A 10,444-nucleotide genomic window follows, 5' to 3' on the forward strand; every position below is an offset into this window, starting at 1 on the left:
CAGTGTAGCACTAGTCCTAGAAGGTGATAAAGATGATCATGTGTCCCTGAAGGACCTTCCTTTCTCCACTTCCTTTCAAACTCAAGAATACAGGCCTGATCAACCAGAAGAAGAAGCTGGAGACTGATATCTCTCAAATGCAAAATGAAGCGGAGGAAGCCATCCAGGAGTGCAGGAATGCCGAAGAAAAGGCCAAAAAAGCAATCACTGATGTAAGTAGACAGCTTCTTCCTGCTTGCACAGATGTCCAGTTTTATTCTTCCTAGTTTGCTGATCTTTCGTTTCTGAATCAAGTAGCGGTACTGCTTTGCATGCTGGCAAGTCAGGGATTGTGAAAATTTATTTATTTAGATTCACTAGCAGTGGTGATCTGTTGCCTTCAGAGGTCATATGTGTTAGAACATCTGTCATAATTTAGAAGAATGTTTGGCATTTTTATAGTGAAAGTGACCTTTTCTCCCCATATGTCTTCATGCAGATTGGCTTTCACTACATTTCAAAAACCCAGATGTGAAATTTGGCGAAAATTGGTAGAATAACAGCGGTGTTCCTAAATTGGGTGGGAGAAGCATTTGCCTCTCTGAAATATTAACTGTGTCTGTTTCAGATTTTTCCTATTGCCAGCTCTAGTAATAATTACAAATGTGCTCAGTTGCAGCTTAGAAGATGGCTCAAGTGCAGGGATATCATAATGACCGCTCCACACATAAAATGGGGGCAACTTTTGCGTGGTCGCACGCAGCCCCCTGATCCCATAAGGCGACTCCCTGGTAGTTTGGGGCTGGCACCGCCTTCCCAGGTAGGATGCCAGGGGTCTCCGCCTACCCAAGCCTAGTGTCCAATCCTGCCTGGGGAGGTGTTGCCAGGGGATGGCCAGGTAAGGGGAGGGATTTTTCCGGATCACACAATAGAATTTGAATCTTGCCTCCAAGCAGCAGTTGGTTCCAGAGCTTCTCCCACCCTCCACACCCTCGTTCAAGTTCTTTGGAGGTTAACCTTCTCTCCACAGGCACACAGGTGCTGCTACGTCAAGGCTGCTGTTGAAGAGCCAGAAAGGAATTTTCCTGCATTGGCAGGTTTCACCTTTCCCGTAGCAATATGTCACAACTTTGGCAGTGTCAGGCTTTGGGCGGAATTTTTTGGCAATTTTCCTAGAGGGAGGGGTGTGAGGCAGAGACCTCAGCCCCTTGCGGCAACAAGATCAGGGTATTGGGGAAAGCCTTGACCATACCAATAGCCATCATTGCTTCGCCCTTCCAGCAGCGGCAAACGGGAGTGGGGAGTGGGTGGGTTCTCTCTGCTTGAACATATGTTCTCAAGAGCCAGCCCCAACCCCCATACATGTGGATAACCCCAAAGCCTCCCAGAACCCTGGCTGGGGACTGGGAAGGATAATGCCCAATGCCTGAGCCAAGGTCTCCCTACATCTGAATCTTAATAAAGTTGTGGCCAATTTGAATCCCATAGCATGTTGTCTTGCGTCTTTATTCCGCTCAGGTGGTCGCCTGGGGGTTTGGGGAACTCCGCCTGTCCACGCAAAGTGATATCCGTACATAATACCATTGTGCTTAATTATACTACATGAAGTTATAAATGAAATTTTAGACTAAGGGCTCATCCAGCCTTGTGCTTGTTCCATGCCTAGGAAGCATGGGTCCAAGCGGTTTTGTCCCCTGCGATAAATCAGAGCCAACATCAACCTTGAGAAAATTTTATTTAAGTTTGCTCCAATTCAGATTTTTTTGGTGGGAAGTGGCAGGGCAAGGCAAGTATGGATGAGCCCTAAGACCCAGAAATGGTTCATTACTTTCTCCAGAGGGAACCTGTGACCCACCAAATGCTGTTGGACTCCAACTCCCATTTGCCCCAGCCAGCATGTCCAATGGTCATGCATTGTAGCCCACTATTGGTTCCCTTCCTCTTGTTATACTGTAGATATTTCCCAGGATTTTGTAGTTGTCTCAAATCACCAAAATTATTGGGACTCATTGTTTGTTTGGGGTGGCGTTTCACTCATTTATGTTATTCTAGGCAGCAATGATGGCTGAAGAACTGAAAAAAGAGCAAGACACGAGTGCTCACTTGGAGCGAATGAAAAAGAACATGGAACAGACCATTAAAGATCTACAGAAGAGACTGGACGAAGCAGAGCAAATTGCTCTAAAAGGGGGCAAGAAGCAGATTCAAAAGTTGGAATCCAGGGTAGGTTTCTAAGAGTCCACATTTAGAACCTGTTGTGTCAGCCCCCTTGGAAAATGGTTGGCATGTTCATTTTTAAAACAGGAGCTCAGTTCTGGCTAGAATAGTAATGTTTTATTTTGAAATGCTAAGTGCTGGAGAATGATGTAAAGGAGCACTCAACAAACGTGCCAAAAGCTTTTGAATAGATATTTACAAAGAACATTCTGAAGACCTATTGCTATTGAGCTATTCCTATGAGGCAGAGCCCAACAGGAGCCATAAATGCTTTTGATTCTGCTGCAGGTCCGCGAGCTGGAAAATGAACTAGAGGCAGAAGCCCGCCGCAATACGGAATCTCAGAAAGGAGTCCGCAAATATGAAAGGCGCATCAAAGAGCTGACATACCAGGTAATAATAATTAAAGTGGGTGAGCTGAAATATTGTGATAGGACAAATGCACATAATTTCCAATCACAGAAACTTCTTCTGATGTAAAGCAGCATTACCAAAGACTTTATATATTATGGGCAGCAGCTAACAGCCTGCAGGCAATTCTCTACCACTTCTCTTTTCCTTCTGGCTCTTTCATCTCCATGCTGACTAAAATAGCTTTGTGGGATGAAGGACAGAGAGATGTCTGAGTCAAAGGAGGAAATGTTCTTATCTCACCAGCACTCTTCAGTTTCTGTCTCCTTCTCTGCCTGAGCCTCTGACTCATTCCAGGAAACACTGAAACAAGGAAATGAGAATGATGATTGGTAGCTGAGAGGTCAATGGAATTCTCCAAGCATCCCTATAGCTAGTATGTTACAGCTGATAGAGTACCGGACTTGCAAAATTTGGGTTCAAAATCTTTGCTCATCCACACATTTCTCTGGGTGAAGTTCTCTGTGCAACTCACTATCAGCAGAAACCTCAATTTAAGTCATCCAGAGCTCATTGGAGGAAGGGTAGGATAAGGGTAAGATAAAAATTAGAGTATCTGAATTCCATAATTCTAGATTTCCAGTGAAACAAGGTATCTAATTCTGAGGAGTGGATGGTTGCCAAATTAACACTTTATTTTTATTTTGTTCTACGAAGGCAGAAGAAGACAAGAAGAACTTAACAAGGATGCAGGAGCTGATTGATAAGCTGCAGGTGAAAGTGAAAAGCTACAAGCATCAAGCAGAAGAAGCTGTAAGTTGGTACCGTGTAATGTGTGGCTCTTATCAAATCAGTAATTCACCTAATTTCTGACTGGAGTTGTATTATTCAAACTGGGGAAGGAAGACAAACTGCTTATGTGTGACAACAGCACTGCACAAACAGGTATCATCTGATCAAATCGCCTCAGAATCCTGAACATTGCAGCAATTTCTCTTCCCTTTTTGAAAAGCACATTTCTTCTACCTTCAAAAGCGTGGAGGAAAGTTTAGAGAGTACATGTAAATCTCTTGCTAAAGATTTTGAAAACTGTGGGGCACAGAGAGCTGTGTCATTGCTTTGATCCTAAGTCCAGAATGTTTCCAAACTCCAATTTTTAAAATGGTTTTCTTTTCCTCAACCACACCAGACCTTTCCAAAACATCTAATCTTACAACAAGAAAAACTTGAATTTGAAGCACAAATAAATTAGGCACAGTTACTTCATTTTGTTCAGTTTTCATAAACGGTTGTGTTTGTTTTTCTTTTTTTTTTTAAAAAAGCACAGCACAGAAGCTTCCCAGTTTTGGAATATTTGGTGCATTTTTTTAATTTAAAACCCCATCTCTTCCCCCTAAGAAATAAGGATGCAGGCCTTCAGCAAACTGATGTATTGTGAAGCACCCCTATTCACTGTCAATCATGCCTCATTCTGTCAGACTTCATTCCATTTTCCTCCCTGCTAGTTTTCTAGGTATACCTCTCCCCCACCTTGGAAAAAAAAAAGGTTAGGCAGTATTTCATGGTCACTGGGCACATTCAGTCTTGACTAGGCCGTCTTGATAGGTTCTCACAACCTTAGAGGCTACTTTCTCCAGATATTTTGTACTCCTGGAACCTTGCACGTTCCTTCTCATCTGCTGATACTGCCGTCTTATGTAGGTGTGTTGCAGTTTTGGCTTCATACACAACAGCGTGCATGCTGCCTCTCTTACCAAAAACAGAGAGGATGATGTTTCCGCTGCATTCCATTATCTACAACAAATCTAAATACACTTTCATCTCACAGAATGGGAAATGAATGATACTTTGGTACAGAATCATTTGTCTAGGCATTCCAGTGCTTGACAAAATGATGCCGCTGTCAGAAAACATTTCACTCTGCATTCCTGTTTTCGCTTCAGTGAATACCACAGACAGATCTTCTGACTTAATGCACTAAAGATCTGAAACAAAGTAGTATGTGTTTACTAAAAGTGTCTCAACGTATTTGGAGTTCCATAGCACAGCCACTGGCTGTACAAGCAACTTTCACATGGCTTTCTGCCTAGAATGAGAGTTCTCAAAGGGCGAGGCAGGCCTATTTACAGCAGTAAAATCTGTTGCTGAGCATTCCTGTAAACTCAGATGTTTACATTTCTGGATTAAGTCACAAGGCTTTTTATGGAACTGTTTATGGATTCTACGGATATCTCTTTCCCAACTTGGTGTCTTCTAGATCAGTGGTCCTCAACCTTGGGCCTCCAGATGTTTTTGGCCTACAACTCCCATAATCCCTAGCTAGCAGGACCAGTGGTCAGGGATCATGGGAATTGTAGTCTCAAAACATCTGGAGGCCCAAAGTTGAGGACCACTGTTCTAGATGTTCTTGAATTCCATTATCCCTGACTTTAGATGGGTGACTCTATCAATTCTTATTTCTCTCTTAAGTTCCACATCTCCACATCAGTCTGCAATTTTTTAAAAATCTTTGCGGAAGATCACCAGCATTTTAGTGTGAATTTACATTTTTTTATATGCCATTTTGCCTAAAATACACATTTTTCCAAAATAATATGCCCTAATATAATGCATGGTTATGCTATGTTTACGAATGCATTTGTTTTTATGGACATTTTACTATGGTTATATGCTTTTTTGTACACATTATGTGGCTGGAGAACTGCATTGCCAAAGTCTGATATGTGCAAATTTCAAAGGATGAATGTTTCAGTTCTTGTATTATTTTGGAAAGTGAAAAATTCATAGGCTCATCTTTGAATGTAAACTGAATCAGATTTCTCTTCCATCCCTATCTCTAACTGTTTGCCATGCTGGCTGGAGATGATGGGAGTAGCAGTCCAATACCATCTAGAGGGCATCAAAGGTTGCCTTATTTAGTCTTGGAAGTGTTTGTGATAGTAGCACAACTCAAGGGTCTAGAGCAATTTGCTATTTCTTCACCACAGAATGTGGAATTTTTCTACACTACAGGTAGGTAGCCGTGTTGGTCTGCCGTAGTCGAAACAAAATAAAAAAATTCCTTCCACTAGCACCTTAGAGGCCAACAAAGTTTGTCATTGGTATGAGCTTTTGTGTGCATGCACACTTCTACCAATGGCAAACTTAGTTCGTCTCTAAGGTGCTACTGGGATGAATTTTTTTCTACGCTGTTTGCTTTCCAATTAAAGGCTTGAAATCACTACCTGCCATCTACAAAACGCTCTCACTGATCATTGATGGCCTCCCAGATAGACTTTTAAAGATGAAATTGCTTTTTCTGGGTAGCAAATCCCACAAAGTTCCATGAAATGTTTACCATTGACTCACACGTGCTTTTCACAAGTAGTGGAAGGTCCACTACTTGCTAGATTATGGAGGCAAAGCACTTTTGATGTTCTTTTCTCCCTCCTACCAGGAAGCTCAAGCCAACCAGTACCTTGCAAAGTACAGGAAGCAGCAGCATGAGTTGGATGATGCTGAAGAACGGGCCGAAATAGCTGAATCCCAGGTCAATAAGCTCAGGACCAAGTCAAGAGATATTGGCATAAAAAAGGTATGTCAAGCGAATCAGGGGAGAATGTTTCTGGTAGAACCTTCAGAAAAGCAGGGCAGAGCATTGGAGTGAGGTGAGAATTTCGTGGCTTGCATCTCAGACAACCCATCCATGTGCCTGCATACTTGGAATAGTCTTTCCTATTTCTCCTCTGCCTGCCCAGTTTGGGAGAAGGGGCAGCAATTCCAGCCTGATGGGTTGACTCCTGAGGTCCCAAAATGCAGCCAAGAACCACTGAAGGCTGAATCTTTCTTGACAATTTACAGCTGAGCAAGGTATGCAGCAAAGAACACTACAAAGGCACAGCTGTGAATGAAACACTGCAGACTGCAGGAAGCCATTCTGTTGTGGAATGCTTGTTATTCCAAGCCAAACTACATGGTATCAATATATTAATTTAGTCTAGGCAAAACCAGATAATGCCCAACACATATTAATCACTCAAACTCTATGTTTTGCCCATGTAATGATGCCTTTGGAGCTACTGTAATTAATATAAGAATTAATCCTCAAAAGTGCAATCCAGATCTATTAAAATCAATGTGGAGGGTTGACAATGATTTTGTTAGGATTTGGATTACATCCTAAAACCAGCTAAAACTAGCAGTTAACAACCTTGGCACTGGCTTATTTGCATTATTTTGGCAGCTGCAACTCATATTTTCTGGTTATATCAACATTATTTTCTCTAATGATGGGTATTGAGAAAAATCTTATTCACTAATATAAATGAAAGCCCCCCACAGAACAGTAGAGGCTAAGGAGGAAGCCTGTTCTGGCCAACATCCATATTGCATAATCCAATGATGCTGTTGTCATGGCCACCATTCTGGGAGCTCCACGGGGTGCTTCAACCTGAGTGAAGCAGCAAAACTTCCTCCTTCACATGATGTCTGTAATAGTCAGAGACTCACAACCATTTCCACTGCAGGTGAGGAAAGTGCCCACATTGCCTGTTGCGTCTTGTTACAAGCCGTTACAACGCTATAATAAATCCCTGTTGTGATTTTGTAATGCACAGTGGAGGTGGCAGTTCCTAGCAATTTTTGGAAACTTGGAGGCGGATAACTCCCCCCCCCCAAATCAAAACCATTTAGCTCCTCTTCCTGTTTTTCAAACATTACCAAAAGAATGCTACTCACAAGTAGAAGTGCATTTCCACATGCAGGTCAAGCAGTGCTAAATGCAGGTGTTGGACAGGGGACAAGATCTGGTTAATAGATGTGGGACTATGCACATGCTGTCATTCAAACATATGAAAAGATTAGACGTTGCCTGCTTCTGCTCTTAGAAGTAAATACTGTGGGATGAGCATAATGTATGTAGCTATAAGTCATTATCACGCTCTTGCCTTTTAGGGTTCCCAAACAAAGAGAGGTGACACAGTAAACAATAATCACATGCATCGTAGGCTTATCATTATGCAAAAAATATTAATAGAATTCTCCCAGAAGTTTTTCAGGAGACAAGAAAAACACACTCCACCAAACACCCAAAGCCAAGTTTTAGTAAAGAGATTTACCCTTCATTCTACTTTTCCGCATTAGTTTGGGCAGCAGAAATCCATGCAGATAAAATGCAAATAGAAAACACAACATTTATTTTAAAAAAATACTTCTTAATACATCAGGGCACCTGATATCTTGAAAACTGAGGTTATTCATAATTCTTACATTTTAACCCTGCCAGCACCTGATATTTGAAGAAACATGCTTTGCTTTTTTAATAATGTTGAGGAAGCTGCAGCTTTGTTTATCACCACAACACTAGACCCTTACTCAACCTCTCCATTCCACATAGTTCTTAAAGACACAGATTCCCTTTTAAAGCCAGGAAAACTTTCTGCCCAAATGTTTTCAGAATATCTCCCTTTCCCACCTCCCATGGTATGTGGACAGAGTGGCTCAAAAAGTCCCCTTCATAGCCTCATTCCCTATGGTGCAGTTTACTTAGAATCATAGAATTGTAGAGTGGGAAGGGACCCCGGGGGTCATCTAGTCCAACCCCCTGTAATGCAGGAATCTCAGCCATTCAACCTCTGTTTAAAAAACCTCCAAGGAAGGAGAGTCCTCCACTTTCCAAGGGAGTCTGCTCCACTGTCAAACAGCTCTTACTGTCAGAAAGTACTTTCTGAAGTTTAGTCAGAATTCGCTTTCTTATAACTTGAATCCATTGGTTTGAGTCCTACTCTCCGGAGCAGGAGAAAACAAGCTTGCTCTGTCTTCCATGTGGCAGCCCTTGGTTACCTATACACCTGTTTCCTGTACACTTGGCCCTCTTACATGTAATGTAATCAGGTAGAACAGACATGTATGGGGCAGGGATAGCAAGCTCCACCCCTGACTCGCACATCAGAAGAGAATGGGCACTCACCCCAATTCTGGCTGGGCAGCGGTTGCAGCTCAACCCAGTGCTCCCCGGGGCACAATGGGAAACATTGTTTTCCTCATGGCTGGCCGGTGTAATCCTCCCCGGCTGGCTGAAAGGGCTTGTGGGATTGGCCAACAAAATTTCCATTTGAACTGGCCAATTGCGGGGAGGGGGGAGCTAAAGCAGCAGACCAGAGTAAAGAATAAATTAGTTGAACTTAATGGAAGTTTTGACTAATCTGTCCCACTGATTTCGGTGGGAATGATGTTCAAGGAACAATGCAATTATGTGCATGTCTACTCAGAAGTATGCTCCATTGTGCAAAATGGGTCTTACTGCCAAGAAAGTGGGCATGGGGTTTCAGCGTAACACCACCTTGCTACAGTTCACATAGTGCTTTATATGCAAATCATCACTGGATGCCACAGCCATGAGGTGGTGCACCATTCCTCATGGATGCTACTGTACATTCTTAATTTTGTACTTAGCTATGTGCAAATGACATATTGTGCCCTGGTACTTTTTGAAACCTTGTAAGACATTCTGCGTTGCACTTCTATCTACCAGTATATTGTATATTTTTCCTACACAAAAATGCTTTCCACATAGGAAATTCAGGACAAATTCAGTGGGCCATCTTTCCTAGGAAGTATGTAAAGGATTGTTGCTTTTAAAAGCCATGCAGTCATTTCTGTTGAGCCTAAACTGTGTTGTCATATTTTATAATGTATTTCAGGTTCACGATGAGGAGTAAACCTATTATGCCTTGAGTAGCTGCCGGCTAGACTGGTTCTTGCATAGAAACCAGCAGCCCACCGCTGAAGCAGAAGAAAACAGGCATCTTAACAAATAAACAGATATCAAATTAAAATCTGCTGGTGCCCTTGTTATATGTATTCTCGGTTATTTTTCGCAAGGTTTGGTATTAGGATGTGAAGAAACAATTTCAGCACTTTTTATTAGTATTTAGGATGTTGGAGATAAAGTGCAGATTTCACGGGAAAACATTTTTTGTGGAATCCCCATTGAAATATCTGGAAATTGCTTAATGACTGCCTTTTGATGTGGCTTGTACAGGACAGATTTCAACCACTGCCCTAGACCTATGAGTCAGATAGCCTCTTATTCATGGTCTAGAGGTGGTCATCTGGTTTAAAGGCACAGTCAAGCATACTAAATGCTCCCATGCCAAGCTTCTGTTTTTGGAATTGCAAGAAATTCAAAGAAGGTGAGCTATAGCTTCTTCTTTTTATGTAAAAAGTCCCTTTGAAGACTTTATAATGAGTTACCTTAGCAAAGAACAGTCTGTCACATACATGGCCCTAACTCCCAATCAAAGGCTTGTACCAATCTCGAATTCCAGCAGGATAAATCTTCTAGCATCTCCTCCTTGATGTTGTGAGCTTCAGATCTCCTCTATATAGGAAAGATGTGAGACGCATGAGCAGGTGTGTGAGATGACAAGACGTTAGAGATAGGTAATAACTCAGCAGTCACCCAGTTTATGGAGAGATTGAGGCATTCAGATAAAGGAGCCAGGAACTCCATGAAAAGCAGCAAGGAAAATATAGCTCTTATTAGGCTTATGCATGTTACCAATTTTATCACACTATATTTTCTGCTTTTCATTGACCTTTCCGCTGAAGATTTTCATTGAAAGGGGACATAGCCTGGATCTATAGTATATATTCAGGCATAATCATTCATATATCTGGAGTCCTACAAAGGGACTTCCCATCACAGCTGGCTGCCAGTAGCTGCCAGTAGCTGGTGGACATTTGTTTTTCTTATTTATCCTTAGATAGCGGCTTCAGGGTGCATGACTCTTTACAGTAGGGGTAGGGAACCTGAGGTCCCCACTGTGGTTGGACTCCAGCTTCCATCGGTCCCTGTCAGCAAGACTAATAGTCAAAGACAGGCCTTTGCCCAGAGGGTTTTAAATCCACTTTGCAA

The 10,444-nt window shown here is 42.2% G+C and overlaps 1 protein-coding gene across 1 annotated transcript in view; it reads left to right on the forward strand.

Annotated features, from left to right (window-relative positions):
* The window catches only part of MYH15 (myosin heavy chain 15), a 67,694-nt gene extending 58,332 nt beyond the window's left edge, over window positions 1-9,362 (forward strand). The window contains exons 25-30 of the mRNA XM_088668996.1: window positions 87-212; window positions 2,032-2,202; window positions 2,485-2,589; window positions 3,265-3,360; window positions 5,984-6,121; window positions 9,228-9,362. Of these exons, the coding sequence (XP_088525122.1) occupies window positions 87-212; window positions 2,032-2,202; window positions 2,485-2,589; window positions 3,265-3,360; window positions 5,984-6,121; window positions 9,228-9,245 (654 nt within the window). The 3' untranslated portion in view covers window positions 9,246-9,362. The remainder of the gene's footprint in view (window positions 1-86; window positions 213-2,031; window positions 2,203-2,484; window positions 2,590-3,264; window positions 3,361-5,983; window positions 6,122-9,227) is intronic.
* Window positions 9,363-10,444: the final 1,082 nt, after the last annotated feature.

This window comes from Zootoca vivipara, chromosome 4 (assembly GCF_965207765.1).
Source record: "Zootoca vivipara chromosome 4, rZooViv2.hap1.1, whole genome shotgun sequence".
NCBI lineage: Eukaryota > Metazoa > Chordata > Lepidosauria > Squamata > Lacertidae > Zootoca > Zootoca vivipara.